Genomic DNA, 25,788 nt, shown 5'->3' with positions numbered 1-25,788 from the left:
ACAAATAGTGTTACACCTAAGCAAATTTCCAACAGTAACAAACAGACCACTATGCCTTATTGCTATGTTCATGTGGAAGTGTTTCATGTTAAGCACATGAATATACAATAGCTCAGAGTAGCAGTTCAGTTCAGAGCATTGGCTATTTAGTTGTTTACTGTACATACTTTAACGTGGCGCCATCTGCTGGTTATCTATTCTCTAGTCTTGAGCCATCATCTACAACCTCCTTTTTAACAGAAGTTGAACTAAAGTGTTTCAACAGTTCCCAAGAGTCTTCTGCAGTAATAGTGTACTTACTGCTTAAGGATTTCATTTAGAATTTAAAAGATGTTCCAAGTACAACCATCCAACAAGGCTTATATTATCAAAGCAGGATTGTGATTTTATTTTTCTTCTTTTAAAGTTTGTACTTAACACAGGAACTCACAGCAATATGTGGCCAGTTATATTTCAGAGCAGAGAAAAACTAAATTTCTGTACTACTAATACTACTGAAGATTTTACTTTTTTCCATGACAGGTTTTCCATGTATTGTTGGCACATTTATTTAAAAGATGATACTAGAAGGTATTAATTAAGTGAAAACACCTGCATTAGTAGAGACGGCAACAATGACAGTGCTTTACATTGTGTCTGGGTGTGAGCTACACAAACACATAGCAAGACACACCAGTATAACTAAACATTTTGCCCCACACAAACAATCACAAGCTATATTTTTCTGAAGCAAATTTAAGCAAGGCTCTTTGACAAATTTCAAATTACAAAATCAGACTGGGAGAAAAATAAGCATGACATCAAGCAAGTCCTTAAACAAGATGAGGATTTTCAATGTTTTTTTGTTGTTTTTTTGTTTCTTTGTTTTTCAAAATCTTGCAAAATGAAGCACTAATTCCTGTTAGATTTTGGTGTGTTATGTTTTGCAAAAGGTGTTTTATGAAATTAGTCAAAGGCAGTTAGTGTATGGTTTTGCAGATTTGGTGTGTGGTTCGGTGTTTGAGTGTCAGGTTTCAGGAACTGTGTGACAAGTAAAGATTTTGTGTGTAAGTAGTTGAAAAAAAAAAAAACTACAAAAACAAACAAAAAATAAGTTAGGCATTGGTCTCGAGCTGGTAAAATCAAGATTCCTCGCACGAGTATGTAAATTAGAGTATATTTCTGTAGCTCAAACAATAGTGAATGGTACTATCAAACCCAAGATGTTTCGAGGGAATACATGACTGAATAAAAAGAATAAAAAGTGTCTGCCATAATGAAATTAATGAAAAAAAAAGAAAATTAATAAATAAAAAAAAAACAATAAAAAATGTATTAAGATATATATTTTTTTAAAGTACATAAGCTTTTAATTAGTGTCTTCAAATCATCATTCACAACACTACTACATTAAAATTGTTTCTAAGAATGGAGTTATTAAAAGTACAAATGTCAGTACCAAAAGAGGAAGCATTGTCATTATAACTTGATCTGTAATAAAAGTTATTAATGAATGATTAGTTTCAGCAAACATTATTATGGTAAATAATAACATCCTTTAATGTGATATCAGGATTTAGAGAGGGTAGATGACAGATCTGTAAGTCTCTGTGTGTCTGTGTAGAGTGAGAGTGTATTTGTATGTATTTGAGTATTTTCAAGTGAGTCAGTAGGCCTACAGGGGTGACGCACAGATTACACTAGTGATGCCATCTGTTTGGTTTTTCGTACACACGCTCACACACATGCAGAAATCCTTGGCAGGCCTAACAGCAACCTCACACAAACCTTGCTTTAGTCATGGCCACATTTGGCAATAGATGGTTTTACTGTATGCATCATCCGTTTTTGACAAAAAAAAAAAAAAAAAAAAAAAAATTGTTAGTCCTTTTTGTTGACAAAAAGTAACAGAGTCAACTTACTACATGTTACTACATGTCATCTTACTACATGTCAACTTACTCTCTAATTAGAGTATTAATAGACTTAATATCTGCAAACTCTTTATTATGATAACTGATAATTTCCCAACAGACATTCTACTCACTATAAGTAACTTTTCAAGTATATGTCAACTTATTCTAAATCTAACTATCCCAGTCTCCTTATACACTACTAGCACTCTAATGAGGGTTAGTAAGTAGATGAGAGTTAGTAAATATGTAGTAAATATGTAGATGCAATAGTATAGTGAACAGAATGTGTTAAAGGGACCATCAAAATAAGGTGAAACCAAAAACTGTACATCTACCAAAATATTACCTATACATAGAACTTGCTGCAGTTTCCAACAGTAATGAAAACTAGAGGCAGTCAAAATAACTTTTATTCCTTTTCACATAAATTGTAATTACAACAGCAGATTATTAATGAATGAATACTTGAATACGTTTTGTGTGACTCCTTGCATAATACTATGTTATGTTCTCAAAACACATTCATCATAGTGCATAATTTGTAAACTAAAACATTTTAATGTTTGCATCACATATCCAGGTTTCCAGCTAGCAGGGAACATTTTCAGAACTTAGCTTATTGGCTATTATGGGCAAGGTTCTCTAAAAGTTATGAACAAAAATTGTCCATGCAGCAACGTAAATTAACCAACCATGCTAATACCTTAATGAAATTTATACATAAATACAATTTTGGTGCATAGGAAGTTTATTCTGTAACCTTTCTATTTCAAGTTTCTCCCAAAATATCATACAAGATATTACTTAAGTATATGCAAATTCATCTACTATTACACACTTAATAATTTACAAGAACCTGCAGTTATTGCATGTGATGCAATATGGTGTAACAAATTTCTATGGCACTGAGCATGTTTTTTTTTTACACTGTGTGCCATGAAGATCTCTAAATGTGATTATGGACCAATTGTAGAAATTCAATATGACATGTAAAAAAAATAAACAATGACATGTAAAAAAAATAAACAACAATAATACTACAAAGTGCCATTTTCCAGTGTGTTTTCTCTGCAACATTCCCTGCTACTTTACAAATCATAATGGAAAACAGTTTGGAATAGGTGGGATACAAAGAATTTGTAAGCTGTTTAAAAAAAAACTAGGGATTTTAATTATATTGGCAAATAGTGACTATTCTGGTGTTATCACATCTGTTCAAGATGATGTTATCATATCTGTTAAAAAATCATATTTAACATTTACAATACACAATACTACTACAGAAGTTATTTCAATCTAAAGTCATCTGGGCACTTCAGTTGGGCATTGTCAGGATTCTGTACTGTCTGTGTCATGTTTTGCCTGTTTCTGTTCATTTTTGTCCTTATTTGGTCATGTTCATGTCCTCGTTTAGTTTGATTATTAGTAATCCCATACAGCTTTGTTTTCCCCGATTATCCTGTGTATTTAAGTCCTAGTCTGTGCAGTCTGTCGTGTCTTCTATGTGTTTGTGTCTTGGATTTAATAAAATGCTATTTTGTGTATTCCACAGCTCTGTGTTCCTTCAAGCAGCAATCGTGACACAAGACCAGACTGCAACAGTTACACCTGTGTATTTCCTTCATTTTTGTTTCCGTTTTCTCCTTAGTGTCCTTTGTTTGTGTTGTGTCCATGGATTCCTGGAGCAGGGGAAGAGATCGTTAGAGAGCCATACCAGTCTGTTCCTGGTGCTTGCCAACCTCTCCAGCTACCCAGATTCTATGATGCCAGTTTAAACTCTGTGTACAGAGCGCCGCCGTCCGAGGAAGGCCCTTGAGTGAATTTCGCTGCATTTGTGGAGTGGAGTGTAACCCTGGACCCAGTGCCCAGCCCACCATCTCCATGTTACACGGAGCGCATGCCAAAGCCCACCGTTGACACAGAGCCTAAGCCTGCCACTACTGATGAGCCATCGCCGCACAGAGTGACATTTCTGAGAATTGCTGCTGAGCCGGAGCCACTGAACTAGTCAGACCAGGTGCAAGAGCCGGCAACCACGCCCGCCACGAAGTAGAGTGCTGTGGACTGTGAGAGTGCGGAGGGGAGCTCTGCCCCCGGCAACCATGGTTGAGGGTGAGGTGCCACACTGGAGAAGAGAAGGTTCCTGTTCCAGAGTTAAGCGCAAAGAAGGCTCCCATTCCAGAGTTAAGCCCTGAGTGGGCTTAACACTAGAACTACCAAGGCAGTCATTTTGACCGTTTTAAAGATTTGCAATGTAATAACTTTGTTGAAATAAAACCCATATAACTACAGTTCCATGACTTTTCTTAAATTAATGTAAATTTTATTTTAACATTGTTATTTTATTAAAATTACAAAACACAAAAGAGTTCTGAGTATTTCTACCTTGAATGGCCATAGCGGTCAATTTGACCGCACATATTACAGGCGTTGTATCTCCTCAGCGCTTTTTCGAGCTGTTAAAGATGTGCGTAGCTGTTGCCTAGCAACCTTTCTCTGGCAGTTTTGTATGCTTTTGCTAAGCTAAAACTTAGCTTTACCGTCAAAATGGCAACAAGAAAGAAAATGACTGTCACTGAGGTTTTAACCTTGCTTGAGAACATTGATGATGCAGAGTCTGATGGAGGAGCAGAGAGCGATGTCTCTTGGTCTCTTGACAGTTCGTCTGACACTGATTCTGAGAGTGATTCAGAGTTTATTATCTGTCCTAATATAACAGAACTATTTATTCATTCTAGATTTCATTAGAGGCTGCATAAAATTGTTTCCGATTCGTGTGGTCCAAACATTTCTGATAATGCTAAAGCATTGTAAACTCCAAAAGTCAAAATGTATTGAATAAAGACAGATGTAATCATTTCCAAAATTCACAATATGTTTTTATCTAACGAAATATCCTGCTTAATTTTATATTTGTTGACATTTTGACTTTCAAAAACAACATTTTAACTGCGGTGAAAAACTTTTATCTCCAGCTTGCCGGATGCAAATTGCGGAAAGCAAATTGTGGCATGCACTTTTGTGGGAGGTCTAGTAGCTCTTACACAATAATATCACGAAGATATTATATTATGTATGCTTAAATTACCCCACATTTTTCATAAAACATGACCATAGAAGCTTTGAAGTAAATATAACATGACAAAAATGACATTCACTGCTGTCTGGTATGAACAGTCAAAATGACCGCTATTGGCAGTTCTAGTAGTTATAGAATTCCAGTGCTAGTGTTAACCAGCTCCGCTTTGGTCTGACATCTACCATACTGTGCCATGGGACTCCACTCCTTCTGCTACGGATCGTCTATTTGGCTCCAACAGGCTCCATCCCTTCGGCTCCTCCTTAGTCCTCTGTTGCTCCGGCTCCAGCGTGACCTTTCAGATCCCTGCCTCCAAGTCTCCATGTGCCTGCAGACACCATCTGTTCTGCCATGGCCCCCCATATTCTCCCCATCACACTAACTCATCAGCTCTCTATCTCCACCTTGGGCTCCTCTGCTACCTGCTCTCCCGCCATTGGTCGGCCCCCTGGAGTCGATGGCCATTCCTCCATCGTGGGCCACCATCATGGTTGTGGCCTGGGTCCCGCCCAGCTCCCTCCCATGTGTCCGTCCTCCTGATGAGCCGCCTTCCAAGTTCCCACCCGTCACACCCCCACCCTCCCCATGTTGTTTCTATGGCACGAGGATGTGCCTTCCGGTAGGGGGAGTAATGTCCATCTGTGTTGTGTTTTGCCTGTTTATGTTCCTGTTTGTTCTTATTTGGTCATGTTCCTGTCCTCTACTATGTTGGGTTAGAGTGCCACTCCTGATTTCTAGTTCCTGAGTTTGATTCACCCGTGTCTTGGATCTAATAAAAGACTATTTTGTATATTCCACAGCTCAGTGTTCCTTCCAGAAGCGTTTGTGATAGGCCCTTTGGCCCTTGTCTTTTAATAAATTAATGCTATTTTAGGAATTGCTGATAATGTATATTTTCACTATTGTTTAAAATATTTTATACTTCTGTCTGCAATGACACCTTTACTATGAGCACTTTTTAGAGATAGTGGCTGCCATCAAAAATGTATGACATGAAAATTCTCAAATGTGCATGAAACATGTATTATGTTGTTGTTATTAATCAAAACATTGAAAACCTCTTCTTTTAACCCGTTATACAAACTCCATGCATGAGCGTGGTTTTATTTGCCATTTTCTGCATGTCTCAAAATTGTTTTGTGTTTGTTTTGCCATGTACACATGCTCTTTTAAATTGATTATGTACAGATCCTTTGAAACATTTTGGCATTTCTATGTGTAAAACATTATGCACTCTGTGCATGTTAGCACTATATCGTACAGTTGTCAGTTATGTTCTATGAATATTAAGAAAACTTTCTGGAACAAAGTGTAACACAAAACTTTAGTAACACTGCTGATGTTTATTTTGTCTTTTGGATATACTAATGTATGTTTTACCAGTTTTGACACGTTTTATTTATTTATTAAATGTTATTAATAAATATAACATCCTTATTACATTTTACATTTTAACTTAAGATGACATTTTATTTTTTTACATCATTAATGTATTAAATGTAGAAAAAACACAAGCAAAATAAATAGTTGTCTACACTACGCTGCTTGCATACAGATAACTGGCTTTCTTATTCCAAAACCAGCAGGACTGTCTTGGTCAACCATCTTCACCTGAAAGTCTGTGCTAGTGAATCAGATTCACCATCTCTATTTTTTCCTGAGAAAAGCATTGCTTCTCTGGTCTAGCACTACCAACATAAACCAGCCCGGACCAATCTGGAATTCATGCTGTCGTATACTGTATTTTATTCAGTGGTATTGTATTTTTGTATTTCTATTCATCTGTATTTTTCATCTCTATTACATGTGGCAGACAAAAATCTGCTCACTTAGAAAAGTAATAGTGCACTTCCCCATAACAAATTTACATGTATAACAAAAATGCTGGTGGAAGAGTTAAGAGTTAGAAGTTTAACCCTTAATGTTAGCAGTTTGTTCAAATTGTTATGAGTAATAGTAGCAACAACCACCAGCAGTTAATGTTCTAACAGAATGAAGCACTCACAGATTGTGTTTGAGCATTGGAATAGTAAAACAAAGCTTTTAGTAGTTATAATTATGCCAACAAGAAATAAGTTGTGTGATGACTGTAAACTGAATTGACTGGTCCGATACTTGTTTCTTTAACTTGTAATGCAAGGATTACATGTTTCATGTAGACAGACAAATACAAGTTCAGCTTTACTTTTTGTGCAGCTGATGTTTCATAGACAGTGCAAACTTCTAATTAACATGATCCTGTCATCATTTATTCACAATTATCCTTCCCTTCCAAACCCATACAACTTTATACACAACTGTCACTGGGACAGTACCTTTTCAATAGAACTTACAGGGTAATATTGGTACCTTAGAGGTATGTATTAGTAGTTTAGCACCACCGCAGTGACAGCTTTTTGTAAATTTTTTCTGAGAGTGCATCTGAGGGTGAGTAAATGATGACAGAATGTTCATTACTGGGTGAACTATCCCTTTATTGTTGTTAAAAAAAAAAAAAGAATGTGCTGACTGGTTAACATTTAGATGCAGTTATTTGGACACAGACAATAAATGAAATAACTATTATTGTGGGCCAGCAGGTTAAAGGCTGCAGATGATGATAAAGCCTTACCTGAACTGTTGCTCTGGTCACCATTCCAACACTCATGTGTGTTTTTGGGAGGTTTCAATGAGGTATATCCAAAACCAGGAATAATGAATAAAGAAAATCCCAGAATATTGAAATACAAATAGAGAACAAGGAGTTTAAGTCTAGTGAAGAACGGCCACTGTGGATAGATGGATTACTGAGCACCAGGCTAGAGGTATTAGTGCACTGTGATTACACACACACAAGCACACACACAAGCACTGAGATGGTTGCAGGAAAAAAATGCTTAAAGGATTAAGTGGCTAGAAATAGTGGAGTCTTCAACTGACCCAGAATCAGATCTTAGTACAGGTATGCGACAGAAAAGCCCTCAGGGAAACACATGCTAATACACACACTGTCTGCAAAGACGATGTCCAGCGTCCAAACTTTCAGTGCAGAGGAGCGTATCCACACCATTTTCTCCTATTCTCTCCACAAGAGAGGGGCGACAGTATTTGCTTCTTGTCTAAAACTGGTTCAGATTAAACTTGGACAAACCCGTTAATCAAAAAAGACAAATCCACTGCAGTGGATTTGTGTGGTTTATGGGCATTAAATCTTACCAACCCTGAGCCACAATCTCTTTCAGTGATATTATGTCCTATTATGAAACAATAGTTGGTTTGACCGAGAGAAGAGAGAAAGAAAAAAGAAAAGAAGGCAAAGCACATTTTTATTTATTTTATTTGCATGTGTGAAATCTCTCTTTTATGAACATGATGATGTTTGTTTTGGTTTTTAATGCACATATGAACGTCCATCTGTACCGGTGTTAAGGCGATAACAAAGATCAGAGTCTTGCGAAACAACAACAGCAATATATTAGGTGGGCCTGTCAAATTTACACATTACAGCACAAAATAATAATAAATAAATAAATAAATAAATAATGCTGTTTTAAAAATAACAACAGTTAGAAGTATGGAGTCATTCACAGAGGTTTTTTTTTTTTTTTTTTGCAATATTGTTTTATTTTTTGCACCCAAAGACAACAGGATCTATCAAAGTGGAGCTTCATACAGCATATTAAAATTAATGATAATAAGAATGAAAAGCTAAAAGCTAAAGCTAGACATGACGCAGTGGCCAAACACATCTGTCACCTTATCTCACCCAGTTCTTCTGGAATTGTATTATGTATTGTGATAATGCAAATGATTAAATAAACCCACACTGACACAGATAGAACATGCAAACTCCACACACAAAGGCCACCCATCACTGCAAGGGCTTCGAGAAGAATTGCTAAATAAAGTTGTTATTTTGGTTTGCACACAAAAGGTTTACTTGAAGCTTCATAAAATTACAGTTCAACCACTGATGTAACATGGACTATTTTAATGGTGTCCGTACTACATTTCTGTGCCTTGAGTGGCAGCACCCTTGCTGTCTATGCAGGGTCAGAAAGCCCTCGGATTTTATCAAACATACCTTAATTTATGTTTCGAAGATGAACAAGTCTTGAGGTTTTGTAATGATATGAGGGTGAGTAATTATTGATACAAATGACATTTTGGGGTGAACTATCCCTTTAAATGTGTTGAGCTCAATATTAGATCATTTCTTGTGGTGTACAGTATCTCCTGCTTTAAACTGTCAACTTGAGATTTGATTCCATGGCAAAAGATTTTTCTTTGTCATTTCTCATAACCCACACACAAAGAGAATTCCTCAACAATGCCATGTTACAGCATCTTTCCCTAAGAAACAAGCATACTGTGTCTTTGATGGGCTCAATAATACCACTGTCATTATTCACACTGAAAAAACAACAACTTGACTTTAAACTCATTTCAATTATTTATTTATTATTTTGCAAAACAGTTCTGTAATAAGAGGGATGTTTATTAAGGTCTCTAAAGAGAGTCAATTTTAAAGCGCTGTGGGGAAAACCAATAGAAATGCTATACAGAGATCCTCCTACAGATTCTATTAGCCAGTGCCGTTTTGCAAACTTGGAACAAAATCAATAACAGCCCAGGGGACAAAGTGTGCTGTCGAACAGAGCAGAGCCTTATGCAACCTTTTACAGCTTGTTTCCAACTCCATTCCAACTAGCTACATGATGGATACATTAAACAATATATGCAATAAAATCTATTTTGTCATACTGAACAATTCAAGACTTACAGTATTAGCATTATGAATGTGTATAATGTTCCGAAATGCTCTGAGCTGTTGTGCATGGAACATAGCAGTTTACAGATGGTATTCACTGAAAACCATAACTGACAGCTGTGTTCAGCAGCTTGGGCATACTGCTGTGAAGGTATCAAAAAAACATAAGGGTCTGTAAATTAATTTTGTTTTGGGGTAACTATATTCCTTGCTTAAAAATATATAAAAATAAAACAGACATGTTTGTTTTAAACATCAGGCAGGGGGATCACCAATACTTAGAGAAAGCTAATCACCATCTAAAAAGTATTCATACACATTTGAAGAAAAACAATCGGCAAAATGTCATCTGCTCCACCACACAGGTCAGTTCTCTTCCTAACCATCAGATACGAATAGTAATGCAACATAATCCCCTTTCTCAGATGAATAATTGATAAAGCCCTAAGGGGATGTATTGGTCCATTATTCAGCCTGAAGCTCACCAAAGCGTGGTTCATTAAATGAGGATATGATTTCCAAATTTTCAGTTTTCGACTGAGACAGTAGTTTGACTTTTTATACTCTCTTTTAGGTGGCAATAAGGAATAACTACAACATGAACAAAAGATATATGTCTGCTTTAAAGATTATTGACAACAAAACTATAAACTGAGATAATATAAATATACAATAAAATGTGTTCTATGTTAAGATTTTTAAAGTTACATTTGTATTGTTTGTACATTTAAAAACTTGTATAACCTAATGTTCAAGGCCAAGTCAAAACTCTACCCATACTGTACTTTAGTAAATCTTTGCAATGCTTGATAATATTAATATTCAAATTGCTTGTTGCTGAACATGCAATTCTAAAGATACAGTGGGTTAAATAGTACAATGCAATGTTAATACTGTATTTTCAATATATTCTTGTTTTAAAATAGCCTAAAATATTAACTAGACTTGCAACACCCACTGCAATGGTTTTCTGGTAGTAACCAGGGAATTGCCACTACTTCACTATTTATATACGCTGTTGTTTTTCTAAATTTTTTGTTTGATTAATCACGGATTCCTTCTTACATCATAACCCAAGATTACCCATATGCATTTATGTACATGCATCAAAAAAGGTGCTGACTGAAGACATGCTACAGTATATAGAGAATATGTATAACATGTAGTGTAGTGTAGCACGTGTAGAATATAGTATAACCATATAGTTGGTTAACGATGCTGTTAGGAAATGCACCAGCGACTGCTTCTCAGCTTGTTGTTGCTATGCGGTTGCTAGGGGAACTTATGAATGAATTTGAATTTATAAACGTATGTATTCTCATATTATCAAAAATCAAAAGACTACATACATAAACAGGTCATGCTGCAGGATTTCTAATCAGATATTAAGTAAAAATCACAAAAAATAAAAAATAAAATAGCAAATAGCAATGGCAAATTTAATTACTTTGGTGTCCAACTAGGTTTGAATTTTGACATAGACTTGATTCTCACACTATACCAGCTTTAAAAAACAGTGTGTCAATCTTTATATAATCTCATGAAGCAGGGATGAATTATCAACTGAAAGGCTTGTAGTATGCAATAGAAAGCAATGCTCTATAAGGGGAAAAAATGATCCATGAGCAAAAATGTATTAACTAATGTGGAGACATTGTGTGGCACTGTTGAACAAAAAAAGACTATATAAAGGGAATGGAAAAGACATGAGTGGAGAAATGATATTCCCAAACATTAGGAGAATGTTTCCAGGATCTTAGTCAAAGATTCCAGTCTGACACTATCTTCACTGTTTCAGCTTCAATAGCTCTTTCTTAGAGAACCGAAAGCTCATAATCGATCCTTTCTTTAGCAGTAAATAGAGACTCTGTTCATCATAGGCTCTCTCTTCCACCCATCCCCAAAATCTAAATTTTAGTTCATCATTTTCTCCTTTTTTCTTCTTCCCTCTCACATTTGAACACAACACTGACCTTGTGATTATCTTTACAAATCTATTATATTTTGTTTTATTTTTATTTTTTTTATTTATTTACTGGTGTCGCTCTAATCGCTACCACAAAAGTGGTTTATACAACTTGAGTCATATTCAAGATTCTTAAAAAAAATGATCCTTATATGTTTAATGGAACAACAACATGTGTCAGTAGAACTGTTCATTTACTATTCGTTTAAGTTAAAGTATCACATTTAAGGCACATAATAAATAAAAATGGATTATTATTGCTTAATTCTACTGTGACTGTTGCACAATGTTCACAATGTGCTTTGTCTTTGTGTTATCTGGGTGGCGACGAGGGAATGACTCTGGGATAAAGCAGAACTTAAACTGTAACAATCGGATTAGGAGGACAAAAGATTTGGCTGAAACAGTGAGGGGAGCAGCGGGTTTTGATGGGTAACTGGATTTCCCTCTGTCTACAAGATTCTGTAGTCAAAGAAATGGGCTTTCCAGGCCACAGGGGTACGTAGTAAGAGAACAGCTGGAAAAGGAGGAATATTGATGGTAAATTTAAAATGAATGAATTTATAATGATTCTTAGTTTCACTGAAATTACTGAGACAAGAACAGACAGGGAGAGGATGTCAGAGAAAACAAGACCAATGTAAATAAAGAGGAAATGCATGTAATTGGCAGTGTCGCCATGCATTCCATCAAATGCACTGTCATGCTTTTCTTGCATAGTTATTGTTTATGTCTGATGTAAACAAATCGTTATAATATTAAACCATTCTTTCTTTGTATGAACATTCTTATTTTGTTAAAGGATTATATGGCATATCAGTTTCAATAATAAACAGCATGGGTGAGTAGTTACAGAGCAACCTATTGGCTAGGCAATTAAAGGGTTAGTTCTCCCCCAAATTAAAATTATGTAATTAATTACTCAACCTCATGTCGTTCCAAACCCGTATGACCTTCGTTCGTCTTTAGAACACAAATTAAGATATTTTTGATTAAATAGGAGGGTGTCTGTCTCCATGTAACAACAGTGGCTCAACTTCAGTTTTGCGATGCTATGAGAATTTTTTTTTTTAGCGCAAAGAAAACAAAATAATATAATTTACTCAACCATTCCTCCCCCCAAGTTACGTCTTCTGCCATTTTGGAGAGTCCCCAAGAATGTATTGGACGATTTAATCAAAAACAACTTAATTTGTGTTCTGAAGATGAAAGGTCTTAAGCGTTTGGGGCGAGTAATTAATGACATATATTAAAATATATTTAAAAATATTAAAATATATGGCATAAAATTAATAATAATAAAAAAAAACTGGTTATTGTATAAAAATAAGTGAAAAGTGAAAGAGAAATCACATAAAACCATATTGTTTTGAAGCAATCTTGGACTATATTGAACTATATACTTGGATTTGTGTTTGTATTTATCAGTTTTCTTTCTGTTTATTTCTTTATCAGCTTTTAAGGCAGTCCTGGCCTAATGGTTAGAGAGTTGGACGTGTAACCCAAAGGTTGTGGGTTTGAGTCTCAGGTCTGGCAGGAATTTTCAGTTGGGGGAGTGAATAAACACTCCCAACTGCTCCCAGGGTCCTGCTCACATCTCCGGGGGTGTGTTCACAGTGTGTGTTTGTTTGTTCACTACTCACTGCTGTGTGTGTACACTTGGATGGGTGAAATGCAGAGCACAAATTTTGAGTATGGAACACCATACTTGATCACAAGCCACGTCCTTTCCTTTATGTGAAGATATGAAGCAGCAGCACACTTGATTAATGCCTTACACATATATAGACACTTATTGTATATTAGCACAAACACAAAATTACAACCCTCAACCCTACTGATGCACAGTTTCTCTGGCCATTTCCAGCCCCCATCTGTCATTGCATTACGCTTCATGTAACACCCACCACTGACCAAAAAAGCAATCTAAGTGAGAGGAAGTGCATTCAGCCAGAACAAACAACAAACTTTTACAAACGATTAAGTACAAACCACAGTAATTCTACTGACAGTTTTATTATAACTTGCAAAGACTGCATGCATGAATATATGTTTATTATTCTGAATAGTTAAAGATTTTAGTTATTCTGCTTAATGAGCGGAAAATACAATACAACCAACATAAAACTAGACAAACATTTTTTTCAACAAAATATGAGTGGTGCATGTCTGCAAAATTCACTGTCATGATGCAAAGGTTTTGTGTGTGATCGGCAAGGTGTTGCTATGCAGATTTATCATAGGTTTCTAGGGATATAAGGTTTTACTGTCTGGTTCAAGTAAAAAAAGCCCAAACCAATGTTGAAGACATAATAGATTTGTCTTATTGCCTAATATATGTTTGGAATTTTCTTTGATTCAACAGATTGGGTTCTGATTAGAAAAGTAAAAATAGTTCAACAAGCCAAGATTTGAGATATCATTCATATGATGTTCATAGCAATACAAGTTGCACAGTTAAGAGTATATTCAAATCGCTCCTTCAATTCATGCCACTAACATTCTCACCAAGAAAACAGCAATTTACAAGAAAATACCACAATTGGCAAGGTTCAGAAGCAGTGAGTGCTAAACATAGCCCTCTTTTCAAATTCCCTTTAGCACGGGTTAGTCTGAAACATAAGGAGTGCCTCAAAACCACAGGTACCATGGGAACAAGATAGAGAGAAAATGAAGTTTGATGATAAAGCAAGAGTGAGAGACAGAGTGAGGGTGAGATCGTTGTTCGTTGTGCTTTACTGCTTGAAAATACTTATTACAAAAATTTTAAAAAATGAACGATAAATCAAAAGTGAATCTGTTTTTACGGAATATGTAAAAAAAATATGAAAAAGATTAAATGGAAAAACAGCAATTTGCAATTAGATAGATTCATAATAGATTATATAATCAGTCTTTAACTGGGTACAAATATTTGCATTTTGCAAACAGCTGGACAGGGCACAATGGAATGAAATGTGATACATTTTAACACGGTGGCTAAAACATGGAACTCATGCTTTGAGACAAAAAAAGCTGTTAGATGTGACACAACAGCCTGGGTGGTTAATTTAAAATGAATTAACCTAATGTCGTTCCAAACCCATTAGACCTTTGTTTATCTTCGGAACATAAAAATATATTTTCTTATAAAATCCGAGAGCTTTCTGACCCTTTCTGAACAGACAAACTAAAATGTTTCCAGGCCCAGACACAAAAGAAAAGAATTGCTGAATTATATTTATTTATCATTATCATTATCTTTTTTTATTACTTTTTTCTTTATGCACAAATAGTATTTTTTGCCCCTGACCTTCTATTTCCTGTCCCCATTTACTCTCTCCTACATAAATAAATAAATAAATGAAGTCTGGCAAAAAAAAAAAAAAAAATAAAAAATAAAATAGAATTCAATTAAATCAATTAAAATCATGTAGGATTTAACACAATAAAAACTAATTAACTCGTCTAATCACCCCACTGTTCCCCTTAGCCTAAAACTGTATTAATAATTCAAAATCATTATTAATAATGAATGCTGCTTCACATGTCATTCAAAGATTTTTTTATTTTTTTTTTCAGGATGTTGTTATCTATTTATTCACTGACAGACACGTTTGATTTTTAAGAGATTTGGCATTACATTCCAAATTATGATTTACTTTACAAATTAATCGTTTTTTTTTTTTTCTGATTATTATTGTTAACAATAAATGTAACTGTTCTGTAAAACTGTTGTTTGTCATATAAAATGAACTAAGCATGGAATGTTGTTCTATACCAATGATTTATTCTTAATATTACTGATTAACTACAGTTACTACAGTTATGTTTACCACTGAACAATGCAATGAGGCCTTCCTACTTTTTATCAGTCAATAAAATCTGTCTCTGCAAAAAATACCATTGCCTCCACTGACTAAATTCATGCCCACTGAGGCATTTGTAAATAAATCCTTCATTTTAAACACACATTAAAGGTTCTGCTATCACTACTCATCAAGGTCTCTTGTCTACATCCACATCTTTTTATGTCTTTTTATACAAAAGAGCTGTTCTTCTCAGGCAGGGGATTAAAGGGTGGGGTTTTATTATGCCTCTTTCTCTTTCTCTCTCTGTTTCTGCTCGTATATCTAGTCTTGTATCTGGTTTAAAAACAACCATTCATTAATATCTCTACACTTACAATAAGCACCTTGATTTCTCAGTCTTTCTCTCATTTCTTACCCCTTCGTGTTTTATTGTCTAATCCTGTCTTCCACCCCCACCTCTCTTCAACCTACTAGATTATGGAACCATCCCCACAGAGTGACTGTTGTCTTGGTAACGGGCCCCACCCAGTCTAATTCAGAGGTGGCATCATGTACACTGAAAAATCAGGAAGAGGCTTATTCCTCGTCTTACTCAATATAATTTATCCCTAAATTCACTGTACATTCACAAACAACATAACTTGATATATACAATAGCATGTTATTTTGTTAAAATTATATATATATTACATATAATTCTCAAGCTTTTATTTTACCTCTAAATTAATTGAAGTGCATATTTCAAAAGATAAAGATGCCATAATATAAAAGTGGAAATCTGCAATTAATAATGCATAAGATAAGTGTTATGAATACAACAGTTCCTTTTTTAGATTATTATTAGACTAATCATTCTATGCCCCCCCCAAAAAAAGTCAATAGCAAAGGGGAAGCTTATTATTCCTACATATACAGTACACAAATTCAGTATTCTCATACAATAATAAAGTTAATACATTTTGCATTTCACAAAAACAACATTATGTCAACACTGGACCTTTTAATAAAAAGGTTACATCTCATGCTCAAGGACCCTTTTTTCAACCCCTTGTTGCTGTGGTAACAGCTGAATGTCATTTCAGGAAGCGTTTCCCATCTGTGAAGCCGTTCGGCATCCAGGAGACACCCCAGGCATTGAAGCAGAGACAGTATGTGTTGATCTATGGATTTTCACTGGTAAACACACCATCTTGCATCATCTTTTACATGACAGAGACATTCTCACTGTTTGGTCTGCGAAGCTGCCTTTAGGCATAACATAAATTAATTCACAGAAGCTCTAAGCAGGTAGTGGTTGACAGTACAGGGCTCTGGTGTAGTCCTGGAAAGCCAGTTTCCTTCAGATTTTAGCACCAATACCAAGGTTACCCATTTGTCTGTTATCTGATTGCAATTCTAAACACATTATGTACTGTAGCTTGCTGGGTTGTGTTTGGTTAGGGTTAAATCTAAACTCAGCAGGACATTGGTAGTCGTCCACAGACACCCTAAACATAGAAATCTTCTACATTGATAATGCTAACATGATTAGCTAATGATAACATTAAAATATATTTAGTTGAACTTCTTTTCATTGCATCAAGTAATAAAAACTGGACAAGTAAGTATAATATGAGGCAGCTTGTAATTCAAGAGGGATATTTGATACAAAATTACTGATTTGCTGATTTTGTGTCATTTGTTTTTTAAAAGACGTGTCCAGTTAAAATGTAGGTCTTACATTATAGAAAAGAAACAACACATTTCTGCATTTGATGGGGTTAGGGTTATTTGATGTGCATTGCAATGAGCCTTTGAGGAAATATTAGTGGCGCTTGCCTATGCAAAACTTGCTGCCAGGATGCTAAAGTGTCTTAGGAAGATTTATGTGGTTAATTTGTTTTTTGAGTTTGCACAGAGGCTCCATTTTTAAGTTTATGGCATTTCTTTCACTGGGAAAATCATAAATTCAGATGCTTTGGAAAGCAATAGCCAGACTTTCCTCAACAATCTGCACAATTTGATAACTTAGGGCTGCTTGATTATGATAATATGTCATAATTGTCATCTATTCCCTTTAAATTGTGATTATTAATTATGATTATCACAAATTACATTGAATGATGTTTATACCATTGTTTGGTGCAACTGCATGCCGTATTTTTATATGAAAATAAACAAGCTGAAAACACTTGAACTGAAAAACTTTGTGCTTTTCTATAGTATTAAGCCTCAAATGTATGTACAGTATACATAGGATTGGTTTCTTTTTTAAATTATAAAAATATGAATGGTATTAAAATGTTATACTAAAACTAAATTTGGGAAAAATCCTTAAGATAACCTTTAGAAAGAAAAAACGCATCTTAAGCACATGAATAAGTAGACCTTGAACAATTAATTGGCGCTTTGAACAATTACGTAATTGTGTCATCCATAATTGTAATCACGATTAGAAATGTAATTAATTGTGCAGCCCTATGATAACTGATAATTGTATCACTCATGTTCATACTGTAACACACACATACGACAAGAATGATGTGTTGTATTTATTATGTAGGCTCAAGGGTTTTCAAACCCCACTAATTCCAACAATGGTCCACATTAATAGCGATACTCACTACAAAGCACCACTAATTATATTACAGTGTAGTTTTTTTTTTTTGTCAGGATGCTTCTGGAAGAATGAGGTAATGCTCATAGGGGAATGGTCTTTGTTTGCAGAGTTGCATTTCTCATCTATCAAACCTGAGCTTTACGGGCTTTGTGCACATTCATCAGAATATGAGAACACCTTCCTCAGCAGCATCCTCATCATCTTTGAAAGCATGTGACTCCGTTGAGTGCTCTATATTAAAGTTTCAATAACTCCCTGTGGATATTACCAATGATGACAAATAACCTCAGATAAAAGACCCCATACAGAGAAAGTGCTACATAAAGATAAAGACAGTAATTGTCCAGGTAACTGAGCCAATGTGTTTATCACCTTCATGAACTCTATCAAATGGAGTATACTTTGAAAGACTACTCATTTGATTTCACGCATACACTAGGATAGTAAAGGGCAGCCTGACAACAGGCCCATCCCACCTTGACTTTGGTCTGTTAGGACACAAAGAGGCAAACTCAGACACGGCTAACATTTACTCTTTAGTCCACAGCAGCATTTCATGAGGAAGATAAGCTAAAGTCACAATCTTATGCCCCAACATCCTGTGAAAAGTCCTGGTGGTGAGAAAATGCTCAACCTTGAGGATGATATCCCAATGGTGCAATGCCAAAACTCTATGAGTGGGCCAGCACCAATCAATCTTAGACGTAGGCCTAATTTATGTTTCAGATGCCCTCAAGTCTTAACCTAGTTAGCATCCTTACACCTATTGACCAGAAGAACGCGAAACTAATATTAGAAACTCAATCTTGATGGGGCAGAGCCCGATTTTTACATCTTTGTGGGTTTGCTCTCCAAGCAAACTGTAGCGAGAAGCTAAACTGAAGTCTTTACAAAGGCAGTTTGAAAAATCCACCCTCCAGCAATCTCCAGCGGGACACTAAGGGGGAGAAATTCAAATGATGCAGTAGGCTTCTCTCTTGGTGATGAAGAATTAGTTCACACACTCATGGGTTTGTGTAATAACAGTTAATTGAATTATACATTGCTTATCTGCTGTATGCAAATGTTGAACAAAACATTAAATTATGCTACAAATGTTGTACTACCTTCGCCAGCTGAGGAAGTTTAACCTGCCACAGGAGCTGCTGAAACAGTTCTATTCAGCCATCATTGAGTCTGTCCTGTGTACTTCAATAACTGTCTGGTTTGGTTCAGCTACAAAATCGGACATCAGAAGACTACAGAGAATGGTTCGGACTGCTGAAAGGATTATTGGTGCTCCCCTGCCCAGCCTTCAAGAACTGTATACATCCAGAGTGAGGAAAATGGCTCAGAAAATCACTCTGGATCCCTCTCATCCAAGTTACCCCATCTTTGAACTTTTTGCCATCTGGCTGGCACTTCAGAGCGGCAAATACCAGGACAGTCAGGCACAAGAACAGTTTCGTCCACCAGGCAATCTACCTTATGAACAGTTAAATGTTTCCCACTTACGGAATAAAAATGAGCAATATCTTTATATTTATTTGTTACCCCTACATCCTAGTACATCCCTGCATCTTACTCAATTCTATTCCATTATCATCTATACCATCTATACCATATATAACTGTTTATACAAATAATTTATTTGCAATCTTGTGTTTTTATTTGTTTTTTGTCTATGTGTTCTGGTCTCTGTGCACTGGAAGCTTTTGTCACTAAAACAAATTCCTTGTATGCGCAAGCATACTTGGCAATAAAGCTCTTTCTGATTCTGGTTCTAAATGGTTTCATAAAGAACCCTTAACATCTGAAGAACCTTTACGTTTCAAACCAAAGGTTCATTGTTGCGAAAGAAGGTTGTTCAAATTATAAAAAGTTGAAAAATAGATGGTTCTTTAAAGAAACTTTGACTGAATGGTTATTTTGGAATCAGAAATGGTTCTGTGAAGAACCTTTTAAGCACCTTTGTTTTTAACAGTGTATGTATTTCACACTTTCAGTCTGATGTAGTAAAATGCAATTTTATCGGAAGAGTTGAATCATGTAGACAACAGGTTAAGTAAAAAATATTAAAATGCAACAGCACATGAATATAGCAAAATGCTCCTCTTAATGGTTATTTTTCTAGCTGGCTGATGAGCTTATGGACACTGAATGGTTATTTTGATGTCAATGCATATATGTTCACAAGCGTTCACATACAACGTTTACAAGCTTTACATGTTTTCCGCAGTCGTAAATACTGAATGAGCTTTTACATGAGACACTTCAAGTAAGTTGTACTGTAGGCTCTCTTATAAAATAACCTACCTTTTGATGTTAATTCATGGACATTTTTTACTATAGTAGTAAAGAGAAAGATTAAATGGGTTCACTTGCTACTTGAACTGAGGCACTAAAGCAACCGCACCTGCCGCATTACAGAGTGCCAAAACTGTATGTATTGTTTGTATTTCGTTATGAATTTTGAATAATTTTAAAGCTGATGCTTTGTTTATTAAAAAGGAACAAAGCACAAAGGTTTTTGCGATTACTGGATGGCAAGTGCGCATCAAATAATGAAGTTCACGCATTAACAGAACACAGCATAGACCTAAAATTTTATTAAGAAAAAGCCATATAATTAATTATTATAAATGAGAATTGTTAACAATAATGCCAATATCCACACAGCTGCCAGCTTTACCTGTTGTAGTTTGTTGCATGAAATAGATGCTGCTTTTCCTCATGTTCACTTCTTACAGCATGTCTCTGTCATGTCGTTCTCTCTCGCGCTGCACAACAAAGCTGCGTATATCAGGTATGTTAGCGCTGCTGCACAAGCAAAGATGAGGATGGTCTGAAACTCTTTTTTCCACTAAAACTTTTATGCGCATCATCTTTAATACACAGTTTAATAAAATACAGTTTAATACACGAAAAAATTTATTACATCCAAATTTTTAAGTTATAATATGTTAATACATAGGCCTAGTTGCCAATGGCGACTTCAGCAAAAACTTCACTCGCAATTTAATATTTTTGGGCGCAAATGCAACCATTTTAGTCGCAGTTTTGAGCCCTGTATTGTGAGTGTGTAAAGTGATAAACTATCTGTAAACTATACAACTGAAAATGAGTGCAGTATTATTAAATCAATTATAATTAAATAACAGCTCTACTGAAAAGGTAGCTAAAGGGGTAGATAGATAGAAAGCTGTTTGTTTAAGGTATTAGGACATCAGCGTCAATTCTTAGAGCATGAGTACATCTGCAATTGTACAATTCACAGGACATTTCGGCACAAATGTATTTAAAGTTTCATGTATTGTATGAATTAAATTACAAATATTTTAAGATATTTTAAGAGATGTTTTATTTGTGTGCTTTACATGGGTTCCATAAGCTATTTCAATGGTTTTCAAAAAGTGGCGAGAACAAAGTTGACTTGTGGTGGGGGACATGTACCACCCATTCTATACACAAATTATGCTTGTACCATAAACTGTTTTTCCCTTTATTTATATTTTAATTAGAATATATTTAAATATATTTTGTAATAGCAATTTATTGAATTATGCATGGCATATCTGCTGTATGTAAATGTAAAACATTAAATAAAAAAATCCTTACTGTTTAAGTCCCACCCTCATCTGGTTTGATTCAAACAAAAATAGACAGGTCTATAACTATTTCACTCGCCCACACAGAATTCACAAACCCCTTGCATGTAAATTTCTATCTTTTTTCTTTTTTGTTTTCATTTTATTTTCCAGTGGTGGGGGTGGGTTCATTGCACTACAGAAAATCAGTCAAATACTCATTAGTACAGTCAGCAGAAAAACAGATGCCTGCTCAACAAATCCCTGCTTGGATTAAACTTCAATCACCCTGCATCCTCCTTCACCACCCCATCCACCACCGCCCAAGTGGGGCTGGGATAGAAGGGGAGACATATCAATAATGCAAACATAATTGAACTTGCATGGTCCCTTATTGCCTTCCTGAGTTCCACCTAGAAAGCTAAACCACATTGTTTAATTGCTGCTAATTCAGCTCAAAGTCAGTGTTCCAGTAGCATATTACAAAACAAATTTGAAAAAGTGGTGAAAAATTCCTGTGAATATACTTAAGCTATATCAGAAGTACCCTAATATTTTCACCCATTATTTATATTTCTTTTTAGTCGGTTTATATTATTAGATGAGGTACAAAGATTACATTTTTATCTAAAGATTGAATTTTACATTTTTACACTTAGATTTGGTTGTTGATGTTAAACTTCAAGCAGCACTAAAAGGTTTGTGCAATAAATAATTGCCAGCTGAGCATTCAAAACCAAATTATGGATGCTTTTAAATCAAAATTGTTAATACTGTAATCAACCACAACCATATTTGTTCATATGTATTTTATGGTGATATTATATTTTAATGTTTGATTGTAGTGTTATTTTATTGTTGTTGGTAATGTTGCCACTGTTTTGGATAAATATTTGATGACTAATTTAAAATATGGGTTCTGAAGAAAAACTATTTTTGAACCATTGTCTTAATTAATTATATGTCCCTATATCTTATAAGCTTTCTCTTATCATATGAGGTGTACCAATATTATGAAGTTATGTGGGATTTTACAAATCTCTAGTTGCTTTGCTTGTTTTTATTAGAACTGTTGGTGGAGGTCAAAGTCTGTGTAAAGCTATGTTAAAATATGTGTTCAGAGTTTGTCACACAACAGAAAAAGGTGTTATTAACCACCCAGACACTCTTGAGAGACAAAACTCTTGGAAAAATAAGCAGGACTCTCTGCTCTCAAACACTGTGGGCGTGTCCACTGTCTGCATTGAAACCACGCCCACTCGCGGGAAACCTGCCTTCTTTCTCAACAGTCAAAGATCACTAAAACCTTAATGGATTTTTCATATCATTGTTTTTGGGAAATTTAAATAATGAGACTGAGCTGTTTTGTATATTGTTGCAACCAGGTAATATGCATTTGCGTAAATGGAAGGCACAGCTAGCTAGCAAAATGTAGACTGTAGTAAAGAATGGTGACAGTAACTCGAGAGTGAACAGGAGAAACAGTGACGTAATACACAGTAGTTATTATAGTGTTGGGGCGGGGAAGTCATGGCCTAGTGGTTCGAGAGTTTGACTCCTAAAACTAAGGTTGTGGGTTTGAGTCTCAGGCTGGCAAATGACTGACCACTGCTCTTGATGTGTGTTCACAGTGTGTTCACTGCTGTGTGTGTGTGCATTTCAGATGGGTTAAATGCAGAGCACGAATTCTGAGTATGGGTCATTATACTCGGTTGTATGTCGCGTCACTCACTTTTTTTCATTGGGTAATCGAGCCACTGTTTTAGCCCCGCCCAAAAAAATCATGAACATAGAATTGGTGAAAAACTGTTTAACAGTTTAACTCCACAATTCAGTACTTAATACTTCATAGTCTTTTTAATGTGTTTCAGCAATACATTTCTAACATTTATAATAGGTTTAGAAATTGTTGTTTTTATTAAAATGTAAATTATGTTTTGGTCTCCTAAATCTCACAAACATCCTTTTCCTTTTTTAAATAATTTTTAATAGCCATTATATAATATGTTTATTAAGGACCATCAATTAGCGCACACAAGGTAGGCTGTACTACCCTTGTGGAGACAAACAAAGACATGCATGCACACACATCCACATAGGGTTCCATAAAAATCCTGTGGTAAACCATGATGTTGTTTCTTATATTGCACATATATGTGTAGAGCCTACTCAAGCATACACACAAAGGGCAGCGGACCCGCCCCACACTCAACGTCAGACACATGGAACAAAGGTGTTCCACATCAAGAGATGCTTAATGCTTTAGATATTATTACACTCACAATAGTCTTAATTCTACACTATTAAACACCCTAAATATGTGCTGTATGTTGCATTTTTGACCATTTTTTTTTGTATAGATCTTTTTTGGGGGGGCGAGGGGGGGTATATTCATTGGGTAGTAGGCTAATACAACATCTATACTGTATCATTTAGAATTTTATTGTATTATTATTTTTTATTTTTTATTTTTTTTTTACGTGTGATAAACGATTTTGAACTTGATTAAATGGAACATACCCATGGAGGAAACAAAAGAAAAAAAAAATGGAAAGGGTGGGCAACTGTCAGTCCAAAACACTGTAATCAGCAGATGAATAGAAATATACAATTCTTGTATAGACTTCTCATGTTGTGAAGTGGGAGGAGATTTTATGAAATAACAAATAACAATAAAAATGAGAAGAAACCTGCTAAGCACTTCTCCTGAACAAACACGCCCATCTTCATCTCAACACAGATTACTCATAAAAACAAAACCATAAGCATGCCTTGAAAAATCAAGGATCCAACCCACGGCAAAAAACAAATACAAAACATAAACATGCACAAGACTTGCCACCTGTCTCTCAGCCAACCTCTTGAGAATGATATCAGGGTTGCACATTTAAGCTGCAGTTACAAAGAAAACCAACACCTTTACTTTGTTTTTCAAATCAACAATACTTGCTCAGGTAGATCACCAACAACTACAGCTCACTCAATTCCAAACTGTACTTATGATATACATATATCAAATAAACTGTATTTAACTGTAAATACTGGAATTTTAGCATAAACAGAATCAAGAACTTTCACAAATATTTAGATCCTCTGATACTACGTCTAGTGAAGCCCATGTTTACCTTTTTTGGCCGCCTCCTCCTTCCTCCAAGCCCATTGAGTTTGTCTGTAGCCTCCATCCTGAGATGGGACTGAGTGTCTTCATTCATTACACTCTGAAAGGGGTCAGCGTAACACTCTTGTTGGCTTTTCTGAAAAGTTAAGTACTCAATAAGTCCTTGGTTCAACCATCCAAAGAAGATCCCCTCCACTCTCTGTAGTCTCCTAGTTCACAGTGATGGTAGTAACAAATAAAGAGCAAGGGACTGGAAAGGGGGAGTGGCCAAAAGAGGGAGAGAGAGAGAGAGAGAGAGCGACAGAAGCTGGCCGCTAAAATAAAGAGGGTGATGGGTTTGGAGGGAGGAGGGAAGCACAATGGTATCACCATGGTAACATCTCCCACCAGTGTTTATTGGGAAGCACAGCCAGTCCCCGTTGCCACCCATGTGTGTGTGTGTGTATATGTGTGTGTGTGTGTGTGTGTCTATTTTTTAATATCTTAATGGCTACAAATGGAATAACAGGCTTGAAAAAGGTAAAGGGTGAATGTCAATTTTGAATGTTAAACTATATGTATAATAGTATACAGTCTTTGTTGTGCTGTGTTAAAATGAAACATTATATTTCCTTTAACTAAAAGTGAATACGTTTTTCATTACAGTTAGGTGAATATTATAGTTATTCAATAAAGAATTACTATTTAGAATAAGAAGAACTACAAAAAGTACAAATGTGCAGATCCATTAAACAAAAACATACCCACAATAGCAAACAGTAAAACCGTGAAGGCAAGATATTGTCAAAATAACCTTAGTAAACTGTGAAATGAGCTCTGTGTGATCTTTACACAGAAGAGATGCTGCTCATGTTAATGATTGCCCCTGGTCATGTCCCATTGCAACACAGCTGACAGAACATCATTACAAATCACAGCTGCTGCTTTAACAACAGTAGTGCTGAGGAGGTTATTATACTATTATTCTAAAGTGAAATTAAAATAGACATAAAATTAAGCAGTCTTATTAGTTAACAAAAACATA

At 35.4% G+C, this 25,788-nt stretch overlaps 1 protein-coding gene across 2 annotated transcripts in view; it reads right to left on the bottom strand.

The window, feature by feature from the left end:
* ank2b (ankyrin 2b, neuronal) overlaps nt 1-25,788 on the bottom strand; it is a 186,025-nt gene that overhangs the window by 120,039 nt on the left and 40,198 nt on the right. The window contains exon 1 of one of the 2 annotated variants that reach the window (XM_026268109.1): nt 24,772-25,003. The exons of the other annotated variant lie outside the window; for it this stretch is intronic. Coding sequence (XP_026123894.1) covers nt 24,772-24,858 — 87 coding nt within the window. The 5' untranslated portion in view covers nt 24,859-25,003. Of the gene's footprint in view, nt 1-24,771; nt 25,004-25,788 lie in introns of those variants that run through there. 2 annotated transcript variants of the gene reach the window in all.

The sequence above is a fragment of the Carassius auratus genome, chromosome 7 (genome assembly GCF_003368295.1).
Source record: "Carassius auratus strain Wakin chromosome 7, ASM336829v1, whole genome shotgun sequence".
Taxonomy (NCBI): Eukaryota; Metazoa; Chordata; class Actinopteri; order Cypriniformes; family Cyprinidae; genus Carassius; species Carassius auratus.
Note: the sequence above shows the minus strand (reverse complement) of the source record. Positions and strands in the feature narration are given on the sequence as shown.